Raw genomic sequence first — 25,903 nt, 5'->3', positions numbered from 1 at the left:
GAAGAGAAGCAAATAATGAGAGAGCTGTCACGCAGCTGAAGTTAAAGCTAAGAGGAGCAGGTGATTGCATGGTTGCGCTGCGCGTAGCATGACATTGCAGTCATATATAAAATAACGGCGTGGAGCCATTAAAGAAGCTCTCACCCGCCGCCATACTCAACAGCGAGAAAGTCATCATTGCCGCAGCTAGAGAACACCTTGCCGTACACACTGCTGACCTTGAAGTCAATCGGCACTGGAATCAGACTGACATTTGTCTGACCACCTAAAAGCAGCACAGCACAGTCTACAGGCAGTAATGTGGCTTTTGTGGAAAGTTTGTGCGCTAAGCAGCAAAGCTTAGCACTGCCTGGATTTTTCAGGGTCGAAACAACTATATGCAGACCATAAAGCACATTAGGTCAAACATCAAGAGTACTGCGCATCACCCTAGGGGACAGTAAGAACGCTCGAGGGGGAAACAGAACCAGTAGCAACAGCGCCTTAATTGTCAAAAAAGTTTTGCTATTTGATCTGCCAATTATTAAGAATTGCTGCAACTTGTTGCCATTGGACTCTGCAGTGAATGCGGCGAGTGATATGCTAGAGTGAATTCTAGTTGTGCACTCTTTGGACAGCAGTATGGACCGCAGCACGAGCTGTATATATATGTTGGTCTAAGATAAACGTTGACTATTCACTTGTTGAGGAAAGTGTGCGGAAGGGTACACTTTATTTTACTTAGAACGTGAGCCATTCTGGAGGCGTCTTCTTGTCCTGTTTTTATTGATTCATTTTCTTTATAAATATTTTACTCCTCATAATGAACACACCGCCAAATTTTCAGGGAACTTTGGAAAAAAAAAGTGCATTGTTATGCAGATAAATGTGATATGTGCACTGTACACACATGCACAAGAGAAAGGCAACCTAGGTCATAGTTTTCATGCAAGTGTCATTTATTATACGGGTGTTGTCATTGTACCCATATATGACAGTGCCTGGCAAGGTGAAATTATGGTGTGACATCTCAGTGTGGCTCAGAACAGCTAGACTTGATATCTCGTGGAATACAATGTAAAAACTGAAGTTGGCACAAGGGCCTTAATTGTTAGAGAGAAGATAAGTTAGCCTACTTTGGTATGCATACTCTAACACTGGAATGCTGACACTTGTGACTGGCCACTTAACCAGTAAAAACTGCATGCTTTTTTCGCTGCCACATTACCAATGTGTGAAATACCGACCGGGCTTTAAGAAGCAAGTCGCGGGCTTTGGCTGTATATATCAGATGAGCCTTGCTTAATTCTTGACATTTTCTGCTCTGTTGACTGGAGTTACATCAAAATTGGTTGCACCTAGATTAGAAATGGTGCCACCAGGATTAATTTTGCTCGTTCTTGGATTAAATAGGTTGGCACTTGAACTAAACAATGGGGCACATAGATTAAGTTGGTTGCTACTAATATTGTTTTATTTAGCTGGTACTGGTATTAAAATGAGTGGGAAAACTCATAGTTCTGGTGCATGATGACACCGCTTACTCATATTATGAAATACATTGCTCCACAAAGGACGATGAAGTTGATATGTCACTGCCAATCATCATCATGGACATCAAGCCTTCAAACTTTTGTCAGCATTGTGGACCTCAGCCGCATTGAAGGGACGCTGGGGAAAGAAGTTGGCTTCATTGTATCGGTGGATTACCATGTGCTAATAACAGAGATGCCACTTTCATTGAAAACAGACTTTTTATAAGGTAGAAAAAATATTAAAATGAAATACAGGTGTCACCAACCGCAATATTTCTGTCATTCACTCCCAACTGGTGGTCTTAGAGTATTTTTAGGCTTGATACCAGGTAATTTTGTATTTGGTGGAGGGAATATCTTTCACTCCAATTTACGTGCCAATAAATGCTTCTTTTCCTCCTGGACAAGCATTAGGACAGCCAGGAAAAGCCACAAAAGTGTTTCTTATCAAGAAAGAAAATTCGATGGCGTTGTCCTCAGTGTCCCGTTTAAGGACAACACAATGACCTTCTACAGGATGTGTGTCTCATACAGACTGGCGTGCTCCTAAGAGGACATGAGCTATATGGATATCTGTTGCTGATCGCTGGCTCTCAAGCTTCAGCTTCCATATGTGTGCCTCAAACTTGCTGTTCTTCTGATGCGTCAAATGAGTGGCCCTGTAAATCTTGTCAGTTTTGATTGCTCATGAACAGACAACAAGGACCCAATTCTGGTAATTTATTATGTGTCGCAGGGTAATGGCTATGCACGGGACTTCCTGGGTGACATGGACGTGTACATAATGGACGTGTACAACCGGGCCATCTACCCGGGCGACGAGTATGCCAAAGGTGCGTGATTTATGGGACAGGCTGGCAGTTGTCATTGGAAGATGAGCGTGTATAGTGTGCTGTACTGCTAAGCTACACTGGGAAACACGAGGCAAAATTTTCACTAGCTGAGTATTAATTTTGTGATCCTATTTTATTGCGTAGCCATACCACATGAGTACGGTCGATCACTTAAGGCATTATGTTCTTGAGTGCATTGTTTTCATCTGTCCTTGCTTGTTGTTGTTAAATGCACTTATATGATGATAAGGTTCTCAAGTAAATTGAAACATGCATTTGGAATTCTTATTACAATTAACCAGCAAAATGAGTTCTTATATAATTTCAAAAAAAGAAAAATCTGATTCCCTGACTGTGGCATATCTATTTGCATAATGAACAAATCCACATTTAATGTCAGAATATAAATGTTTACTAATTAGTACATATATATTACCGTGTGGATTTTTATAATTTTTTAATGAGTAGATATGATAAATTGTTCATACAGTTGGCTAAATTTAATGGTTTATTCACAAACTGGATGCACTGAACTAACACAGACTTTGTCTTGCCTATGTCATGGTGCATACTATTTCAGACAAATGCTTCCAGTGTTTCAGTATTGGGCTTTCATGGAACGTTTTTCTGTTCCAACTGCTGTGAGCTGTGCACCAAACATAATGCATGTGGGGGTGATAATATGTGTAGTATATGTCAGGTGCTCACAGGAAACGCTGCACATCCGACTATGTATGGTCTGTAGGCTTTGATATGTACAGTTTTGCACGTAGGGCTGCATATACTAGAGTATTAATGGTATCCGACTGCTCCACTGAGTAACATGTCTTGAAGATTGCGTAAATTGCTGCAGAACATGATAGTAACTGTGGGGACTGTGTGACCACTGTCAGTCTGTGGGACCACTGCAAGCCACTCTAGTACACCTACACAGTGCAAAAACATGCAGGGGTCATTAAGTATCGGCTCTTGGATATATTGTGGTTCCGTTCACTGCTCTCAGTCGGATAGCACCGAGACACCAATTAGTCACACACAATTAGTCGGGTTCGTCATCCCTACCGATTTATCTTGGCTGCGGCGGATTTGGGGCTGGCTGCGTCAACGTCACCGCTGCCGTCGACACGCCGCCACGGATCTGCCCAACCCTCGCTGCCTCCTGGATCGCCCCATCACAGTCAACATCATCATCTTCAGCTATAAAACCGCTGCATCCGTCAACGACACTTCGTGGGCTTGGTGGCTGTGCCATGGCAAAGACCACTAATCCGCTCTTCCTGACAATGCAGGTTGGTGAACAATACAGCCTGTTCGCTAAGAAAACTAGTAACTACTTCTTAGTGCAGCTACCAAGCCCACAGTGTCTGAGTGCTATCGCTGCCGATTTTGCCCGTTCTCTTCTGTTGTTGTTATCCGGTGATATTGAAACTAACCCCGGTCCTGATTCTGTCGCCATTCTTGCCGAGCTGCAAAAAATTTCAGCCAGTCAATCTCAACTCATCGCTGATGTGGGTGAACTAAAAACCCAACTACTAACGACAAACCAAACCATCTCCAATCTGAACGAAAGAATGACTGATCTCGAGAACCACTACCAAACCCTAAAAACCTTACAAACAGACCTTGATACTGTCCGAACTAACGCCGCCCAGACAGCCAGCTTAGTCTCTGCACTAGAAACACGCCTAGACGACGCCGAAAATCGATCGCGGCGGAATAATCTAATATTTTATGGCCTTGAAGACACTAATGCGGCCGAAACATATGCTGAGGCTGAAGAAATCATCATTCGTCACTGCCAGGATCGCCTTAACATATCAATCGACCCTAAAGAAATAGAACGCGCACATCGCCTTGGACGCCACTCTGACGACCGCTGCCGCCCAATAATAACCAAATTCACGTCCTACAAAACTAAAGACAATATTCTCTCAAATGCCCGGAAACTAAAGAACACATCCTATAGCATCGGCGAAGACTTCTCTCGTTCCGTCCAAACCGCGCGTAGCCACCTTGTAGTATTCGCCAAAGCCAAAAAAGCTAAATTTTCACTTCGCTACAAGACATTGCACATTGGAGCTAAGCGTTACATGTACGATATCTCATCACAGATGGTTAAAGAGATACCATAGCGGTTACCTCCCCCAAATGTAATCAATACCCGTCCCCGCACTTTACCAAGCAATCATCTTTCGTTCTCTGTAACCTACACTAATATTCGCAGTCTTATGCCGAAACGAGAACGCGTGTCTAGCTTAGTCATATCATCTAACAGCAGTATGCTGTTACTAACTGAAACCTGGCTTACTAATGATATCACTGATGCTGAAGTTATTGCCGATTTGCCGAATTTTTCTGTTTATCGGAAGGACCGCACAGATTCTCGAGGGGGTGGCGTGCTGATCGCTGCTGGACCAGAATTATCTTGTTCACCCGTCCGTCTCCCATCTAACTTAGAGATACTGTGGCTTTTGTGCCGTACTTCACCGCATTCAGTCATAATCGGCGTGTGTTATAGGCCTCCGCATTCTAGCCCAAACTTTTCTCGTGAACTTAACAATATGCTAAACCAGCTCATGATATCTTACCCGAACGCGCATATTCTTCTGTTTGGTGATTTTAATTATCCAGGAATAAACTGGCTCAACCGTTCTCATTCACAGCCAATCAGTGCAGAATCAAGGGATTTTCTAGATGTTTGTTTGAACTTTAATCTTTACCAACTAGTAACCAGCCCAACACGCACCGCAGGCGATTCGAGCAACATTTTAGACTTAATACTAAGCTCTCATCCTGACAGTTTGTCATCCATTACATACTTAGAGCCCATTAGCGACCATAAAGTCATTCAAGCCGATTTTTCCTTCCGCACCGAGCGCCATGAAACACAAAAGAAAACAATCACCCTGTATGACAAGGGCAACTACAATGCCATTAATCATGAACTGAGCATTTTTTTCCCACTCTTCGAAGCCGGTTATAACCAGAGATCTGTTAACGAGAATTGGCTAATATTTAAAAATAAACTTCATGAACTAACGCAAAAATTTATCCCTAGAATAACTTTTCGTGAAAATCGCTCTAAACCCTGGTTTTCTAAGACACTAAAAAGACTGGAGAATAAAAAGAAGCGGCTTTTTCGCGCTGCCAAATTTAAAAGCAATTCCGAAGCGTGGGAGAAATACTTTTCAGCCGAAAAAGAATACTTGACTTCCGTCACCAACGCTAAACACTCATTTTTTAACAGCGACCTACCGCGCATGCTATGCGATAACCCCAAAAAATTTTGGCGCGTTATCAATCCCGCACCATCACACTCAGTAACTCTCACTCATGCATCCGGTATTCAAGCCTCCGACATAGAATGCGCTAACATCTTCAATACGGCGTTCTCGTCAATTTTCACCCAGGAGCGCAACCCGCCTCCAAGAATACCTCCTACTAATGCCACCTCACCGATGGACGCAATAACTTTTTCTTCAACTGGCATCTCGTCTTTAATCGAGAAAATGAAACTTTCCTCGTCAGCCGGCATCGACGAGATAAACACTAAACTACTAAAAAACACAAAATGTATCAGTGCAGTGTATCTTGAATTATTGTTTTCGCAATCACTCTCTACAGGTCTCATTCCGGAAAACTGGAAAGTTGGGAAGGTCGTTCCACTCTACAAATCAGGTGACAAAAATTCCCCTCTGAACTACCGTCCTATTTCTTTAACTAGCGTCCCCTGCAAGATCATGGAACATGTCATATACTCTCAGGTAATGGACTTCTTAGACGCTAACAATTTCTTCCATCCATCCCAGCACGGTTTCCGCAAGGGGTATTCATGCGAAACACAACTAGCCATGTTCCTCAACGACTTACATACTAACCTGGACGCTAACCTTCAAGTTGACGCCATCTTTCTGGATTACGCTAAAGCATTTGATAAAGTTCCACATCAACGTTTAATACAAAAACTTTCTATTCTAAACATTCATCCTAACGTACTAAACTGGATCAAGGCCTTCTTAAGAAATCGCTTTCAGTCAGTCATTGTAAATAACCAGTCTTCCAACCCTCTCCCTGTAACATCCGGCGTCCCACAAGGCTCTGTTCTTGCACCCCTATTGTTTTTAATATATATTAATGATCTCCCTCAATACGTATCCTGCCAAATTCGAATGTTCGCTGACGACTGCGTAATTTACCGCCAAGTAACAAACATAACTGATCATGAAGCCCTCCAGCAGGACCTTAACCAAATTGAACAGTGGTGCGCAGATTGGCTTATGACCCTCAACCCTAGCAAATGCAAGCTTCTTTCCATCACCCGTCGCAAAAAGACTCATGCCTTCCAATACAAAATCGCTAACGAGTTCGTAGAATCTGTATCATCTTTCAAATACTTAGGCGTCACATTATCTAATGACCTAACATGGAATGCACATGTTACTAACGTGATATCATCGGCTAACAAAACTCTGGGATTTCTTAAACGTCACCTTCGCCTCACCTCACATCACATGAAATTGCTCGCCTACAAGTCACTCATTAGACCTAAACTTGAATATGCATCCGCCATATGGGACCCGCATCATATTAACCTCGTAAACGATCTAGAAGCCGTTCAAAACCGCGCTACAAGGTTCATTCATTCTTCTTACTCCTACGACGTCAGTGTTTCAGCCTTAAAAACCAAATCAGCACTATCGCCTCTTTCCGTTCGTCGTCGCATAGCCACGCTATCACTGTACCACAAGTTCTTTTACTCATCACTTAACCGTGCCCCTTACATCACGCCAGCATCATACATTTCTCATCGCACTAGCCACACGCTTCAAGTTTTTCGCCCACGTGCCCGAACTGTTACTTTTTCAGCCTCCTTCTTCCCACGTGCAGCTAAGGATTGGAACGGCCTTCCCCAGCACATCGTCGACATCACCTGTCCTTCATCATTTGCAAACAATCTAAACAACATTTTTTGTTCATGATCACTAATGGCATTGTTTTGTGCCTTTTCCTGCTAATCCCACCCCTTATGTAATACCCCGCGAGGGGTCTTTAAGGTAATAAAATGAAATGAAATGAAATTAACGATTCGTACAGTATTTAAGATCGTTGAGCAGCTGTGTGGAGATTGTGCTGTGATTCATAATCAGTGGTAATCAGAGTTTTATGTGCCCCTTTTCCCTACATCTGATGACTGGCATGCTGGGGCACTTTGGGCGTGTTCTGTGCAGGGGCCATTCGACGCAGAGTAGAGCTGCGGCCTGGCACCTCGGACGAAGCCTATCTCAAACTGGTGGACGAGTGAGTGGAGAAAAGTGCTTGCTGTGTGTGCCAGGTTTAGCTGAAGAAGATCTTGCTAGCCGATATGCCTGTATAGCTAGCTGCAGGATATGTTTCACCTTAAACTTTGAACAAACATGAGTTCTTTATTAACAACAGTCTGTTGATTGCAGGTTGTTCAGCTTCTTCAACTAAATCAGCTGACTTGAAGGGTTCTTATTCTGCGTTCGCTTATGACCATCCTAAACGGTGTTGTGCATGATTAAAAAAATATCTCCAATTGTATTGGCACTGAATGAGATGTAAACACTCCTTCACTACCATCAACTCTACCCTTAGGTAACTTAACCAGGTCAAACCTGTTGCATAAAGTTATATCTGTTGTTGTCCTCTAGGGAAAGGTGTTCATGGTAGGTTAAAACTGGTGCTGGGTCTTTCGGGTGTAATGCCAAATTGAGCTGAACAAACATCAGTGCAATATTGCAGTGTGAAGCACGGTACTAAATGCTGGAGTAGGACCCAGTGCGGTGGCCATGCCATTTGCTTTCTGAGCTCAAGGTCATGGGATTGAATCCCAGCTTTGGCAGTCACATTTAGACACACATGGGCAACAAAGAAGGTACCAGGTGGTGGAAATTATTCTGGAGCCATCTGTTAAGCGTTCTCTCATAGCCCAGGTGCAGCTCTGGGACGGTATATCCTACATGCCATAAGGACGATCTGTCGGGCCTGTCAGCTAGTGGCTGCTATACAGTATTGTGCATCTTTATGATGAAAACTCTCACAAATTTCTTTGCCTGAACTCCTTGTTCGATTGCAGCGGAACTGTGCATCATGGAGTTTCCTACTGTACACTAGCATGCCGGGAAGACAGCACATTGTATTGACATCTAGCGGCTTGTTGATTGTGCTACGGATTGATTTTTTAGGTTGATCAGCTTCGTTTTCACGATTGCCGTTTTAACTGATGTTTTGTGTGCTTTGTGGTTGTGTAGTGCAGCTATGCACACAGTTCATTTGAGATCCGAAGCATCCGAAGGCACTTGACTCGAAGTGAGCTGAGCAGTGTCAGGTGCCTGCTAGGCCTAAAGTCCGTTTGCCCCATCACTGGGAGCCACTTACGCAGCATGCTGGGTTTTGCTCACCGGGAACCTGTGCTACCTGTGCACTAAAATGTGGAAGAAGGGAACAAGATTTCTTGTGAACTGAGAATGCGGCAGTTTGCTGCCATGACCACTCTGCACATTTCTCGTAGGAGTCTTGGAGACACGTCTTTTAAAAGCGCAAAGTGCTTCGACAGGTGCAACTTATACTTGCCAAGGATTGCGTTTAATTCATTTCAAAGACCAGCAGTGGCTGTGCATTGCATGCAGGAACGACTTCCACTTCATGACTTACTTCACTCAAATACCTGCATGTTGCACTTGTCAGCATGAACACGGCCGTCACTTACTTGTGGTAGGAGAGGTTTGTGCTTGCTAATTCACGTTTTTCTTGGCAAAATCTAAGTGCAACACCAGGACATGCTGAGAGCTAGTACTTAGTGTGCGGCAGACTAGTTTCTTATAGAAAAGCGGGTGGCTCGGGCAAGTTTCTCACGGCACGCACATAGCCTATGCATGGACCAAGGGCACGCCCCACGCAATGAGCAGACTATACCAGTGAAACATTCCTGTTTTTCACAATGTAAAAATGAAAGCTTCTAAAGTGTAGTACTTTAAATGCTGACAGTTTTTTGAAAGAATATTTGTTGTGAAAAGTGCATCTGTTAAAAGCAAAAAAATTATTTTCAAAGAGGCTAAGCTATATTTGGCAGTATGAACAGAAAGCCCTCTCTTGCCATGAGCAAATTCGGTGCTTGTTTACGCCTATGTTTTTTTTTTCTGCTCATTTATTGCAACGTACAGTAAACTTATTCTATTAGAGCACATATTTATTGTAAAACAACGCTTCCTAGCTACATATATAATTTGCGAAAATTTGTAATTCTGCAGTCGTAGTTTTATTATAGGGCCAAGCCAAGTCCGCTATGCTGTGTTCCCGATCGACCTTCCGACTGTGGATGAAGTGCTCTTTAAGACACTCACTTAGACGATGGCACCAGCTTTCCCTCTAGGTAATATTGAGACATTCTCTGCTGCACATGTCTCATGATAAGTTTGACAACGGTACTTACCTGGTTCAGCTGCGCATTGTGCAAACCCTTCATCGTCTGTGACAAGGTTGAGGAACTGAAACGCCTGGTTTTCGCCAAAAGGCCATTTGTTGTCTGCAGAGGAAAGCACCATGACGTGGTGCAAAAGGTGTGTGGGCCTTTTATGATGCCACTGCTACCCTCAACCTGGCACAAGGCGGCATTCAGTTCGTTGATCTCGGTGCAGGTGACTATGAGTTTATGTCACGTGCGGCTGAACCAGGCAAGTTGTCAAACTTGCTGCCATACAAAAGTTACCGCAATACAGTCGAGCCCACTTATAACGAACCTGATGGTCACTCAGATTGCGTTTGTTGTATCCAAGGTTCGTAATAAGTGGACAGCCCATATTACAGCCAAAGTACAAACCCAGACACAAGCGCCATTTATTTTTAACAAGCTCCTTATATGCCTCTCTTTCTTAAAGGTAAACCCTATCATATCGTGGCGCTTCCCAAGCTTGCCAGGGAAGTCAGGTGCTCCTCGCCGATACACTTCATGCTAACAAGCTAGCTGCTATGGGGATGCAATGCAATTAATCGTGGTGGAATCGTTGACGGCAGCAGGTGCTAGGTCGGCCTTCTCAGCATCTTCTCCGTAATATTCTTTTTCCTGGTAGTTTGGGAGTGCTTATGCTCGCATACTTTAGCCGCGTCGGTGTATGGCTCTGCTATGTCAGTGTCATCACCGGCGCAAGTCACACTATAAAAATTTGTACCCGGCCAGCTTTCAATGACACACTGCCTCAAGTCCAATTGCATCGGAACTCGTGGGTGTCCGACTGCGTCCTCTGTCTTCCTGGGTGCATAAATCCTACCCCACTCAAGCAATTCGTAATGCACTCCCATTGCCATCTAAGCGGCTTTAATCGCTTTCACGGCTGCGAACAAAGAGATCCTAACTGGGACATCGTTAGCTGGTCTCTAAGTTACTACCGGGCTACAGTCGCTATTGGGGTTCATGAGTTCCCTGGACTCATCCAGGAAGACTGACCTTGTTCAATTCGACTGCCAAAACATCTGCCAAAAGCTCTGTTGACTTCTGGTCGTTGCTGGCTTCCAGAGATTTCATGGAGGAGGAAAAGGATGCATATATGTAGAGCATTGTTTTTTGTTTTGCACAATTATGGGTTGACATTTTGCCCAAATTGTTCTCAGGACTGTTAAAATTTAGTCTTTGTGAAAATGAGGTCGCTTGCAGTAATATATGTTCCAAGCTTTCAAATTATGGCCCACTGCTACCCAACATTATTCAGGGAGTCGAAACATTCATTTGCTGAGGCAGTGGCATGAACATGCAGTATTATGTTTCAGGGAAGCCAGTCACTAATTTTAAAATAGGATTTTTGAGGTAAGGAGAAGCTTTTTGTGGCATAGTAATACCAGTGTTGGTGGGCGTCAAAAAACAGGTGAATCATGCTAGCTAGTAAAGTGATTAACTAAATTCTAATAGTTAACTATTTAAATATTACCGATAGGCACCTGATTGCAAGTAGAGATGTTTAGCCGGACATTAGAATAGACATATCAGTTTTTCAAATTTAGAAAATGTGATTGGCCTCACTGCTATGGTTCAACTAATTTTTGCTACATTGTGTTAGAAATACATGTGCTATTGAAACGCATGCAGGCAAACAACCCCTCCAGTGCACGTATCTAATAGAAATATGAGCCACAGTGCTGAGGGCAATTACATTAATTTTTCAAAATTCTAAAAACTGATATGGTTGTTAATTACTAATGGCCAATCGATAATAGTTAAGAAGTGAACTATTATAATTTAGTTAATCACTTTACTAGTGAACATGGTCTGTTTTTTGAGGTCTGCCAACACTGGTATTACTATGTTGCGAAAAGCTTCTCTTTGCCTTAAACACCTTATTTTTAAAAATTAGTGATCGGCTTCCCTGAAACACCTGATATATTGAGCACATACAAAAGCTGTGCCTATGTCATGTGTGTGCCACCTATATCCTCATACTCCAGGTTTTAAGTTAAAATGGACTGGTCATAGTTGTCTTCTGCCTCCACAAACAATCGTGGACAGAGTGCGATGTGGTCTGTGTCTCTTGCAGCCACCTGCAGCTTGCCCTGACTGAGTTCAGTGCCGACCTGGTCGTCTACAATGCTGGCACAGATGTCCTCAGTGGTGACATGCTGGGACACCTCAACATCTCCGAGAAGGTGAGTGTGTGTAGGCATCTGTTCTCCATCCAAGAAGAGGGCTTAGTCAGGCTGCTTGGTGCGTGTTGTTGGAAATGACTGAACAGCACTAACAGCATGGAATCGCAGTGCTGGCAGACAGGGACACAGAGAGAACACACACACACATTTGCGCTGTGTACGTGTGATCTCTCTGTGTCCTTGTCTGCCAGCACTGCGATTCCATGCTGTTCGACAACTAACAACTAGCCCAGCAACATACCCTGCAGCACTAACAGACAGGACGGAAAACAAGAAGTACAGAAGAGAAAAACGAAAGAGAACAACAGCATATATGTTCGTGTTCTTCTCTTCTGTCCTGTCTGTTAGCGCTGTTCAGTCATTTTCGTCTATTCTTCGTGCTTCCTTTCCTGTGCTAGCACATGTAAGTCTGGGGAGCAGATATAAGCAGCCTGGCACCATGCAGCATCTGCCAGAATGCACGAAATAGGGTATTGAAATAGTTGGCTAGAACGAAACCGCATTAAAATGAATTAATTAAATGAAAGGTGTTTCCTCTCCTGCGCCTGCATTTGTGCTGATGCTTATTTTGTACCATGATGCTGGTATAGTACCCCCTTCTGTTGCTGCTAAACGTGTTTAGGAGGCTGTTGCATGGGCCGGGCTGGTTGAAAATCTCGCCCGGGAGTTTCAGTTAGCTCAAATTCAGCTAGCTCGTCTATCGCCTTCTTAAAATCCACAAGCTGGAGCATGTAAATTATGTTCACTCAGATCTATTTACAGCTGATGGGATTTATTTATGGTCACACACCAGAGCTCACTGCTTGTGCATACGGCATGACTGGAAATCAAGGAATTAATGAGGTGAGGGTAGCACTTCGTGCTACTTGTGAATGTGATCACACTTCCTGGGGTTAACATCATCCTTAGAGGCATGGGAAAATGTTCGGAACACCCGAGATTTTACACACTGTACGCAATGTATATGGACAGGGAAATTTTATGAATTTATATCTGTGAAATTTATGTCAGCTGTGGTTGTATAACCGAGGCTGTGCTTTTCAGTGATTGGCATTTTGTGTATGTTTAATGTTTTACAAACTTTCTCAGTAACTGTTCAAAAGGCAATTGGCTGGTGTGAACTATTTAATTATTGGGCGGCTTTGGTTATTGTGAAGCAGGAACTACTCCTGCTTGCACTGGGTGATCACCAAGAACAGTTTCATTTCTGCAACATGTGCCAGCTTTCTTTTTTTTTTTTTAATCCTTGGTTCTTGGGTGTAGTGCCCCATGCATACATACAAGGAAACACTTCACGCTCTCGCCACCTGGAGTAAATGGACCATGAGACCAAGTTTATAAAGTTTTATTTCCGGTCACAAAATGACTTGCATATGACTAGTGCAGTCTACCATGCTTAACTTCTACTGACCAGGTATATCGTTACTGCTAAGACAAGTGTGAAGAAATAAAATTCTTAATTCGCCTCTGTGGTCCGTTCACTTCTCCTGCTTACTGCAGTGGCTACAGGCAAGCTTGCAAGAACTTGAAGAGAAAAGTGATTATAGCACTTCAGGGGAATAGTGATGCAAACAAAAAAAAAGGAGGAAAGAAAGAAACATACGGAAGCAGTAGTGATAAGCACTGTTCAGACTGGTCAGTCCGGAATCAGAATGGTCTAGCTTGGCTCAGCTGAGTTTAAGCACAACTTGCATCACTGTGAACATTGTTGTTCATAGCTATGTGCGCGTGATAAGTATTGTTGAGGGACAGACTATTCTCCACAACAACTTTTTCTCGCAATGGAGCAGAAGCTACGGAACTGAAACATGCCTTCTCTAATAAATTCCTATGCATTGGAATGTAATCTTCACTTGCAGTTATTAAATTTCTGTTGAAACAATCGCAATATTCAATATTTAAGGCACATTCCTAACGAAAATGACTGCTAGCTTTCAATGTTAGAAATTTAAGGCAAAATAGATTTCTTGATTGCAACAAATTTGTTCGGCATGCCTATAGTTACACAAAGCTTCCATAAATGGTGCCAGCTTCACTAGTGATGGAGTGAAGCTACGACGGAGAAAGCAGCATGCCAGGTGGCCTGCTGCACTCTCGTGCAGCTGAAGTATTTTGCTGAATGACTGTGTTCTGCCCCGTAGCCTTCCCTTCGTTACCAAGAAACACTGTCGCCGAGTGAGAGCGCCTCGAAAATAGGCACTGCACAGCTCGCCTTGTGTTATGAAACAAAAAAATGACAATATGCAGATGGACAATGGCCAGTAACAAAAACTGGAGGGCACACTTAAGCACTGCCTTTAAGTGTTTGAGGCGGTAGCATTAATGAGTTAATGCCCAGATATGTGGAATTGGTCATTCTCGTCTTTACATTCATAGATCACTAGCTGAAAGTCACCACAACACTCCCGGTGCAGTGGTGCAGCGATTAAGTGATGTGCCACTGCCCTGCGATGGCAGGTACTGCTCTTGCTCTTCTGGTCTGCTGCTCTTGCTCTGCTGGTTGGTCTTCCAGAGCAACCTCTCATGACCAGTCGTCAATTCACCTGCCACAATGGGCAGTTTGCTCACAATCTGGTGGGCAGGTTGTGAAGACACCACGAGGTCTCGTGACCTAGGTGGCCCACCTGCCACCTATGTTGCTTTACTCAGGGAATTTTTCGCTCAAGCCACCACCGACATCGCTGACAACACCGGCTTTTCCACTGAGCAGGACCACTAACATTATCGCTTTAAAACAGAGCAGGCATTACTCGTGGTGATGAATGGCTAGACCTCTCGGGTATGCCCACGAATGGGAAATGACGGTGTAGGTGTTAATCTGCCACCTGCACCTTGGTGTCTGCGTTGGCATGTCTCGCGTGCGACCTTATGCAACGTCTTAGCAGCTAGTGCAACATCGTCAGTTCTGGTGGACGGGCAGCGCTTGTGGTGCTATTCAGTGATCTCTGACAGGCAGCTCAAATGCACTCTGAACAAGGTGAGCATAATTTCAGTGAAAATTCTGAACTGGTTATAGTTCTGTTTATACTGGTTTACGGAATATTTTTCACTTGCAATTCCAACTGAAACCAATTGATACTGTCTGGATCGAATCATCTGGGAGTTGTTCCATAACCAGCCTAATTAATGGCCAGGATTGTTGAAGCGAAAGCTTAATTCACTACGCTAGGTAAAGCTGGTTTCGCCGTGTGTTGCCGGTTGACCTTCAAGTGAGCCAGAAGTCAAGCTTGGCTATATATAGGCCTTATCATATGTGGTCCACCATGGTGTCACACCACTTGACCTTTGACCTTTTGATTTGCCAGTAGAGGACGGTAGAATAGGCCGCAACGTTCATTAGGTGACCAACCTCTCGCAGTCAACCATTGATTCAATTGCCACCTGCCAGGGTGGCAAGGTGGGTGTGCTGCATATCCAGTGTGCAGAATGTACTCAACGTTGTAGATGCCAAGCTGCGTCTAGTTGCCCGATACACCACAGCTTTCGCTCTCTAACCAGGCTACCTAGGCTATTTTGAGGAGCTTAGTAACGTGCCCTTGCAGAGGTTGCTTTGACGGCCAGCTTCTTGAAAGCACATGTATTTTGCTGCGATGTAGCCAAACGTTGTAGTCACAGCGCCGAGGCTAACCACGTTTTCAAAATTCTAAAAACTGATATGGATATTACCTACGGTGGGCTACATGCTTCGCAATAATTAAGGAGCCTAATGGTAATAGTTAAAAAGTTAACTATTCATATAGTTAACCGGCTTGCTATATTTAGCACGTCTTAGCTGTATTCTGGTGCACTGCACAGCTGACAATGCTGTGCCAAAAAAAAAAAAAAAAGGCACTCTTCTAACTCAAAAACCCTATTTTTAAAAATTGTACAAAGACTTAGGTGACACACCAGTTTAGAATGAATGCTATTAAAAGGTAGTGCCCTTTTCTTGTACATGGGCTGGTTTCATCCAGCCCACATGTGTCTCAGAGAATGCGGGCGGGGTCATGATTTTTTTTTTTTATATGGTAAATGACCTGTTACCGATGAATGGAACAAAAACTTGACCCGGACGTGATTCGAACACGCAACCTTCTGATCTGGAGTCAGACGCGCTACCGTTGCGCCACCGAGTCAACGTTAAGAACAGTCCTTTCCACGCGTCCTCGGCGTAGCCTGCAAGGCTTGTCGCACGGAACGCAAGTAGCGTCCGACGTGGCATTTCTTCCCCGTCCGTCCGTGTGTGTGCGCGCGCGAATGCGTCTGAATGTGTGTGCGTGCGTGCGCTTACAGATTATTTCGGCGTTGACTGCGGCGACGGTCATCGAGGAAGTTTGCCCTCGGACGCATAGAACAGACAAGGAACAGGCAACACCGTAAAGGGTGCAGCTTCACGAGTTCCGGTCGGTGTCCTAACTTTGAAGCTGGTAGTTGTGCAGCGTGAGGCAGGGTTCGGGCAGAAAACAAAAAAAAAGAAAAAATGGAAAGGAAAAAAATATGACCCGGACGTGATTCGAACACGCAACCTTCTGATCTGGAGTCAGACGCGCTACCGTTGCGCCACCGAGTCAACTGTCTTGCCTAAGCCCTAGAAGAAAACTAGGTCGGTGGGCACAGCTGTTGGTTTTGAAGGCATGTTCTGTGGATTTGTTTTGCACTTGCGGAAAACACACCTCACAGTTCGGGTTCATTGCACCGATGCCAGAAATTCATGCCAGAGACACAGTCAACACCCGCCGCGGTGGCTCAGAGGTTAGGACGCTTGAGCTGCGTTTCGATGGAGCCGAAACGCTAAAAAGGCGCCCGTGTGCTGTGCGATGTCAGTGTACTTACGTTAAAGATCCCCAGGTAGCCTAAATTATTTCCGGAGCCCTCTAATACGGCACCTATTTCTTCCTTTCTTCTTTCACTCCCTCCTGTATCGCGGTTGAGGTGTCGGACGGTATGAGAGACAGATACTGCGTCATTTCCTTTCCCCCGGAAACCAATTATTATTATTATTATTATTATTATTATTATTATTATTATTATTATTATTATTATTATTATTATTAATATTATTATTATTATTATTATCAACGAAAACAGGATCGCAACTGCTTGAGCCGTGTTCTCTGTTGACGTGTGTGTTTGGTTTGGAACGCCGCGGTGTTTACCGTTTGACAGACGCGCAGTTTCTCAGCGGCCTTTGTGGTGAACGGAGGTAGCTGCTTGGCGGTCTGATCAAATTCGCTGCTGCTTCGTCCAGAACAACTGTTTTTCCGGTTCACTCGAGCACAGATGAAACGGGACCCTAGTTTCTGCTGAAGTAATTAAGCTCACGTGAATCGATGCTGGTGAAAGAAAAGGAAATTTGGGCGTACCGGAAATTATAGCGAAGGCATAGAGGATGTCATGCTTTTCGCGAATTTTTGCAATCTGTCTGAGCACAAAAATGCGTTCTTATCTATTTTAAAGGTTGGTCTTCTACGCGTCTCGTGGTTTCGATATAGCGCGCAGCTTCCAAAAACAAACCGACTTTTCGACGACCACTCTTGAAGCCGCTCTTGAAGGGGGCGGTTGGAGTGGGCGGTCCCATTTCAGCCATATAGGTATTGTTTTTTCCATCGAGAAAATGGGGGTCAGCGTATATGGTTTCCCCACGTCAGAAATCTCGTTTGGGGGCGCGATCGGCGTTCTGTTAAATTCACCCCTGTTTAATGCAGTATGTGGCAGTGCGCTGCGTGTCTCCGAAGGGCTCCGCTATCTCCGGCGACATCTTTCCTTTGTGGGACCTCCAAGAGACTGTATGGCGCCAGGATTAATCGTCGGGTGACGGCCGGGGCCAAGGCTCATTAGGGCTCTGAAGGCCGACAGCCTGGCAGTCGATCAGCCTTATTCCCACGCCGACAAGCATGGTCAAGCACACCAACAGAGGGTGGTGGTGGTGGAAACATTTATTGGATATACAGGGGACAGGATATGCTTGGATCAGGCCGTAAGGGACCGGGCCTTACAAGCACTACTAGGTGGATGTCCGTAGTTAGGGACCCCTGCAGTGGCGGTGGCAGCCTCCCGGGAGCGCCCGAGCGAGTGTTGGCATTCCACGCAAGATTGACAGCTCCCAGTAAAAAAAAAAAAAGCATTGGCAACAATTGGAGGTTCCAATTGGGTCTAATTGGAACCAATTATTTCCAGTTGTGTTTTAGCCACCCGACCAATATTGGGCCCAACTCGACCAACCATTTGACCCGACAGGCAGTTACTGCACCCAGCAAGTATTCACAAAATATAATGAAATTAAGGTTCGCAAAATACGCAGAGCGAGCAATTTCTACCATTTAACATATTATTAATGTGCAAAAGGAAAACTGATTTGTGAGGACTGCAGGCAGACGCTGTGCCTGGTGCCAAATCAACATTTTTACTGCGGAATTGAAATGAGCATACTTTCATGGAAATCAGGGCCAACAGACACGTATACATCGCACACGAGAAACACTACTAATTTAGACGCTATTACATATATTAGCTCAATGTGTACATACAGAGAACGCACTTAATCTGCTCCAACTTATATATCCCATTTATGAGGCTCTCATGCTGGGGCCAGTGGCGCTTGCCTATTTAACTTAATTTTCACCGCAGTGATGATGGAGATGGTGAAAACGCTTCAGTAGGTTAAGCTGCTGATAGCTGTTATTATAAGAACCAGATTAGTTCTGCAGCATGCCTTGTTTCTCAAATTGCAAACATTCATATGGATACACTGGGTGCAGCCTGGCAGACCAATTGGGCATTGGCAACAATTGGAGGTTCCAATTGGGTCTAATTGGAACCAATTATTTCCAGTTGTGTTTTAGCCACCCGACCAATATTGGGCCCAACTCGACCAACCATTTGACCCGACAGGCAGTTACTGCACCCAGCAAGTATTCACAAAATATAATGCAATTAAGGTTCGCAAAATACGCAGAGCGAGCAATTTCTACCATTTAACATATTATTAATGTGCAAAAGGAAAACTGATTTGTGAGGACTGCAGGCAGACGCTGTGCCTGGTGCCAAATCAACATTTTTACTGCGGAATTGAAATGAGCATACTTTCATGGAAATCAGGGCCAACAGACACGTATACATCGCACACGAGAAACACTACTAATTTAGACGCTATTACATATATTAGCTCAATGTGTACATACAGAGAACGCACTTAATCTGCTCCAACTTATATATCCCATTTATGAGGCTCTCATGCTGGGGCCAGTGGCGCTTGCCTATTTAACTTAATTTTCACCGCAGTGATGATGGAGATGGTGAAAACGCTTCAGTAGGTTAAGCTGCTGATAGCTGTTATTATAAGAACCAGATTAGTTCTGCAGCATGCCTTGTTTCTCAAATTGCAAACATTCATATGGATACACTGGGTGCAGCCTGGCAGACCAATTGGGCTCACCAATTTGAATCCAAGTTGGTACAATTGGTTAGTCCATTTGGACTATCCAATTAGAACACCATTCCAATTGGAAACTGAAGTGGTCCAATTGGAATCATTTGGAAGCGTGTTGGAAACAGAATAGGTTCCAATAATTTTTTTTCTCACTGGAAGGGGCGCCGGCCCTGACAGGAGGGCGAGGGAACCTCTCCACAGGGTGTCGCTGCAGCCTGGAAAAAAGGATCCCCCGAAGTGAGGGGAAAAGGAAGCAGAAAAAAGTCAATCAGTGGGGTGACGAGGAAAGCCCGAGACGACACCCACCGCTGGCAGTCGGTCCTTCGGCGCTTCAAGCTCTCAAGCCATCGGGGGAGAAACTGATCCTCAGCGAAAGAAACGAGGCCCATTCCGCAGTCCCTCCGTTTCTCCTGACAACTGAACCGGGCCGTCCTTGACAACGTCGCATGCCCCCACAATGACAAGGTCGTGTGCGCCTTGGATTTGAAGGGAGCATTCGACGACGTTACCCACGAGATCATTCTCACTCACCTTTCTCAAACTAACTGCGGCACAAACGCCTTTCAATGCATTCGGCAATTTTTGACCGACAGACAGCCTTGCATTCGAATCCAGGTTAAGGAACATGGTCCTTTTCATTTAGGAACCGTGTGTACACCGCAGGGCGCGGTTCTCTCTCACCGGTTATTCAATCTGGCTATGATGCACCTAACGGCCCAGGTGGGCGCTGTCGCCAGTGTGCAGCATGCGCTGTACGCCGATGACATCGCCCTGTGGGCCACGCAGGGCTCCCTCGGAGACATTGAGGCCAACCTGCTGGAGGCGGCAAACATAATGGACCGTTATGCTCGCCGCTGCGGTCTCCAATGAAATTAGCAATACTATTTGGTTTTGGGGAAAAGAAATGGCGCAGTGTCTGTCTCATATATCTTTAGACACCTGAACCGCGCTGTAAGCGAAAGGATAAAGGAGCAAATGAAGGAAGAAAGAGGTACCGTAGTGGAGGGCTCCAGAATAATTTCTACCACCTGGGGATCTTTAACGTGCACTGACACCGCACAGCACACGGGCGCCTTAGCGTTTTGCCTACATAAAAAGCATCCGCCGCGGTCGGGTTCGAACTCGGGACACCAATGAAATTGAAAATTTGTTTTGGGGGAAAGGAAATGGCGCAGTATCGGTCTCACATATCGTCGGATGTGAGACAGATACTGCGCGCTTCCTTTCCCCAAAGACCAATCCCCAAGAAAATAATAATAATTGGTTTTCGGGGAAATGAAATGAAATGGCGCAGTATCTGTCTCATATATCGGCGGAACCGCGCCGTAAGAGATGAGCTAAAGGAGGGAGTGAAAGAAGAAAGGAAGAAAGAGGTGCCGTAGTAAGGGCTCCGGAATAATTTCGATCACCTGGGGATCTTTAACGTGCACTGCATCGCACAGCACACGGGCGCCTTAGCGTTTTTCCTCCTTAAAAATGCAGCCTCCGTGGTAGCGTTCGAACCCGGGAACTCCGGATCAGCAGCCGAGCGCCCTAACCACTCAGCCACCGCGGCGGGTCCAGTGAAATTGAAAATTGGTTTTTGGGGAAAGGAAATGGCGCAGTATCTGTCTCACATATCGGCGGACACCTGAACTGCGCCGTCAGGGAAGGCATAAAGGAGGGGCTGAAAGAAGACAAAAAGAAAGGTGCCGAAGTGGAGGGCTCCGGTATAATTTCGACGACATGGAGATCTTTAATGTGCACTCCGGGTCAGTAGCCGAGCGCTCTAATCACTGAGCTAGATTTAGTGACTCTACACTGAGCCACCGCGGCGGGTACCAATGCTCTCCCCAAAAGTCTGAATTTGTGCACATACGTCACTAACCAAAGTGCGCAGCGAAAATTGCATTGTCTCTTGAGACAAGTCCAATCCGTGAACATATCGATGTCCGTGTACTGAGGCTCTTTATACATCAACACAGACGGTCACAAACTACACTGGACAAACCCCGTAAGATGGGGGACCAGGTGGGCCGCATGGTTCGCCGCATTTCTAACAAGAGCGGGGGGTTGCGATGCAAGGACGCCTTGCGGCTGGCGGATGCGTTTGTAAGCAGTCAGTCGAATTTTATATTCGACTCCGTACATCAACCTGCGGAAGCAACACGAAGATGCACTCGAAATCATCCTCCGCAAAAATATTAAGCGGGATCTGGACCTCCCTGCGATGGATGGATGGATGGATGGATGGATACGGCTGAACTCTTTAAATCGGGCGGTGGCTCAAGCCACCTAGCCATGTCTTGTGAAAATTTACTTTTGTCTTCATTTTAGCCGCCAATCAGATAACCTTCGCTTGGTTACTTCTGCCCGCTTAAAATCTACTTTCCCTTCACTGTTATTAAACCCCAAAGCCTTGGATAAATCAGCCCCGCTGCTTTCCACTGCAGGGTGAAGCCCTTTACAGAAAAGTATCAAGTGTTCAGCCGTTTCCTCCTCTTCTCCGCACGCAACGCACAACGTATCTATCTCGTGGTACCGGACTCTGTATGTCATAGTCCGCAAAACTCCCGTCCTGGCCTCAAACAACAAAGAGCTTCCCCTACAATTATCATAGATATTTTCTTTGGCAATTTCCTGCTTAAAAATCCTGTATGTTCCCAGTGCTGATTTCGTCAGCATGCCTGTTTTTCACAGAGCTTTCTCTCTGTTTTCTAACCTTTTTCTCAACCGATAATTGCTGATTTGCCCCCCTACTGCTGTCCAGATATTTGCTTGTCAATTTTCTAGTTCGTTTTCTCCATTTCGTTTCAACATTCCTTATATACAGGTATCTGAAAACTTTCCTAGACCACTGCTTTTCCCCTATTTTTCTCAGTCGCTCCTCAAATGCTATTCTACTGCTAGCTTCTCTGCTCTCGAACGACGCCCATCCCATACCACCCTGTACCCCCTGATTTGATGTATTTCTATGTGCTCCCAAAGCTAGCCTCCCTACACCACGTTGTTTAATTTCTAACCTTGCTTGAATATCTGGTCTCATGCACAGGACCGCATTACCGAAAGTCAGGCTAGGAACCATCACCCCTTTCCAGATGCCTCTTACCACTTCCTACCTATTGTAATTCCACAGTGCCCTATTTTTCATGACAGCTGCATTCATACTAGCCTTATTCATTACATATTTTTCATACTCTGTGAGATATTCAGCACCGTTATTTATGCACACCCCAAGATACTTGTACTCATCCACTACTTCTAGCGTGAACACCTGTATTCTATGCTCGCCGATCTCATCATTAAATATCATGACTGCAGATTTTTCCTTACTAAACTTGAAACCTAATCTATCTCCCTCTGTACCACGTATGTCTATCAACTTCTGTAAATCTTCTTTGTTGTCAGCCATTAGCACTATATCATTGGCGTATATTAGTCCCCGTAATGACTGTTTAATCCATTCTCCTTGCTTGAAACAAGAAAGGTTGAAGCCTAGTCCGCTCCTCTCTAGCTTGGTCTCCAACCCTTGCAGGTGCAACATGAATAACAAAGGAGACAGAGGACATCCTTGCCTAAGCCCCCGCTGTATCTCTACAGTCTCTGATAAATTTTTCCCCATTTCTTTTTCCCGCGAACACTCCATCCAGCGCCTCCTGGGGTTTGACATGGTGAACACATTTCGGGAGCTCCGGAAAGCCTATTCGACCAACCAATTTACACGTCTCTCGCAGACATCGTCGGGCTGCTGCCTCCTTGCCCGACTACACATCGAACACACCACTCATGGAAGAGCGCGTGCGTATTCTATCCCAGTTGAGATGCGCCTTCCACGCGCGCCCTGTTCCGACGAACATGAACTATGAGAAGCACAATGGCCGGCGCCTATATGTGGGCGGAAGACATGGCCTGCCACTATGAATCGAAACCCGGTGTATTCTACGTGGATGCCTCTGGCCCCCGCCATGGGGGATGGTACACGGCCGCAGTCGTTCACCAATCCAGCCAGTTAACGCCCTTACTTTCCGAGCTCGTGACGTAACACATGGAGAGGAGGTCGCCATTGCATTGGCTGAAACTCTTCCCACTTCCAAAACTATTATTTTCGACTCGCGAGGGGCCTGTCGGAACGTCCAGCAGGGCTGCGTACCGTACCTAGCCTAACGCCTTCTGCAGAATAGCGTATACACCGGGGACCCCACTCACTGGAATATCGTTTGGGCACCTGTTCACATGGGCTTTGAGGGAAATGAGGCAGCTGACGCCTCCGCCCGCGTGCTCTGTCACCGGGCATTCCCCTCTGGCCCCGACGGTCAGAAACTCGAATTCACCCCGGCTTACTCCTTTAAAGACATTGCTTTAGTCTATCTATCTGGCCACGGCCTAATCCCCGCCCGTGTAAAGGTCTTTCAAAGGCGGAGGAGTGGCTTCTGCTCCGCCTGTATACTAATACTTTGCTGTGCCCGGCAGCTCTCAAACACTTAGACCCTTCTTTCTCGGGCAGCTGTCCGCACTGTGCGGAGAAGTCTTAGGGCATCTACCACGTGGTGTGGGCCTGCCCCTCCAACCCTGCTATCCCCCTCACCCCAACCCTACCCGGGATGACTGGGAGGTGACCCTGCTCGGCTCTGACCTACAGGCCCAAAAGGCCCTGGTTGAGCGCGCCCGGGCAGCGGCCGACGCCACTGGGGTCTCATACTAGGGACCGCATCTAGTGTTTGTGAAGGCCGGCTGTTAAGAGTCGGTCCAATCATACCTCCCTGCGCCTTTTGAAGCGAAAAACTTCACTATGCCAGCTTTTCGACGAATGTAACTAGAGGTCAAACCATGAGCATAACTGGTGATAGTCATGTTCGACACATGCCGTCAGCTACAGCAGTGACACCAGCGGCTGTTACACCGACTATCTCGACCTTTGACCTTGATCTTCGGTCCAGCGGGAAAGCGTCTGCCGGCATCGCATGCGCAGGTCATGAAAGGGGGTCCTGCATAAATCGCCGAATCCGACCGCGGCGGCTGCGTTTTTATGGCGGCGAAACGCTAAAGCGCCAACTGCAAGGGCCCTTCCTGGGCGTACGTGCCCAGCGTCGGCGCTCTTGGCGTACGCCCGAACGGGCGTCGAAAAGGGGCATGCATCTCCATGGTGCTGGTGCTGGCTCCCTTCCCCTCCCGAGCCGACGGACAGAATTTCAAGTCCTGAAGAGAAGGGGTTGGGGGCGATGAAAGGACAACTTAAACCGCGAAAAAAGTTCAGGGAACCTGAAAGAGCTTCAAGCCATGCAGAAAAGAGTCATCGCTAGCCCGGCGATCCTCCCATTGTTATAAACCGGACCCTTCTTCCGACTCGTACACGAGCGCCCGTGCGCTGACGCCGTTATCTAGCACAGACAGATATTTGGGGGCCTCACCGAGGCTCGCTAGCGTCTTCTGCAGTGCGCATGCGCAGACCGGTTTTCGCGTAAGCCAAGAGCGCCGACGCTGAGCGCGTACGCCCAGGAAAAGCCCTTGGAGTTGGCGCTTCAGGCGCCCGTGTGCTGTGCGACGTCAGTGCACGTTAAAGATCCCCGGGTAGTCGAAATTATACCGGAGCCTTCCACTAGGGCACCTTTCTTAGTCCCTCTTTTAACCCTTCCCTTACGGCTCTGTTCAGGTGTCCGCCGATATGTGAGACAGATACTGCACCATTTCCTTTCCCAACAAACCAATTTTCATAAATCGCCGGTACACTTTGATGCGTTCAGCGGAACGCTAGGTGCAATGATGTGGCACCTGCCGTGGAGACCGGGAGATTTGCGCTCCGTCACCGCGTTGCGGAGAGGAGGAAAGGAGGCATCCCAGGTGTGCTGCCTACTCCCTCCGTGACGTCGCACACCTTAACCGAGCGGAGCTGGAAAGCATCTGCTGGAATCGCATGCGTAGGCATCAAAGTCCGGTACACTTTGAGGCGTTCCGCCTAATGCTAGGTGTGTTCGATGCGACGCCTACCGTGGAGACCGCCAGTCGCTCGACCGCAAACGTAGCCAGGGAGCTGCAGTTTTAACGCGACAGCGTTAAGGAGCTCGCGTCGCAGAAAAGCTGGTGTCGGCGTCTTTCGCCGTGAGCGAAAAATGGCGCATCTCGGTGGACACTTGAACCGCGCCGTAAGGGAAGGAATACCTTACGGCGCGGTACGGGTGTCTAGCGAGATTTGTGAGACAGGCGTCATTTCCTTTCATTAAAACCAATTTTCATTTCAATTTCCTTCCCTTACGGACCGGTTCGGGTGTCCACCGAGATATGTGAACAGGCGTCTTCTCCTTTCCTTAAGAATTTTTATTTTCATTTTCCTTGCCTTACGGCGCAGTTCGGGTGTCCACCAAGATATGCTTCATTTCCTTAAACTGTCCGGGAAACGGGTAGCACCGAAAGACGATGGCGTTCTGTGGTTTCCTTGGCAATCCTGCAACACGCTGTCGCGTCCTGCTCTTAAAGGCGAAGCTTAAGCGCCCTCCAATTTTTCGTTTTCGACCATGGTT

The 25,903-nt window shown here is 46.1% G+C and overlaps 1 protein-coding gene and 2 non-coding genes across 4 annotated transcripts in view; 1 reads left to right on the top strand and 2 right to left on the bottom strand.

Annotated features, from left to right (window-relative positions):
• Positions 1-25,903, top strand: part of HDAC11 (Histone deacetylase 11) — an 84,861-nt gene that overhangs the window by 20,580 nt on the left and 38,378 nt on the right. For both annotated transcript variants that reach the window (XM_077629495.1, XM_077629494.1), the window contains exons 6-8: positions 2,251-2,347; positions 7,576-7,645; positions 11,893-12,002. In XM_077629495.1, the coding sequence (XP_077485621.1) occupies positions 2,251-2,347; positions 7,576-7,645; positions 11,893-12,002 (277 nt within the window). The remainder of the gene's footprint in view (positions 1-2,250; positions 2,348-7,575; positions 7,646-11,892; positions 12,003-25,903) is intronic.
• TRNAW-CCA (transfer RNA tryptophan (anticodon CCA)) lies at positions 16,045-16,116 on the bottom strand. The gene has a single exon. It is a non-coding gene; the product is annotated as a tRNA-Trp (tRNA).
• On the bottom strand, positions 16,479-16,550 carry TRNAW-CCA (transfer RNA tryptophan (anticodon CCA)). The gene has a single exon. It is a non-coding gene; the product is annotated as a tRNA-Trp (tRNA).

Source organism: Amblyomma americanum, chromosome 7 (genome assembly GCF_052857255.1).
Source record: "Amblyomma americanum isolate KBUSLIRL-KWMA chromosome 7, ASM5285725v1, whole genome shotgun sequence".
Classification (NCBI taxonomy): domain Eukaryota; kingdom Metazoa; phylum Arthropoda; class Arachnida; order Ixodida; family Ixodidae; genus Amblyomma; species Amblyomma americanum.
The sequence above is the reverse complement of the archived record's forward strand: the minus strand, read 5'-3'. Positions and strand labels throughout refer to the sequence as shown.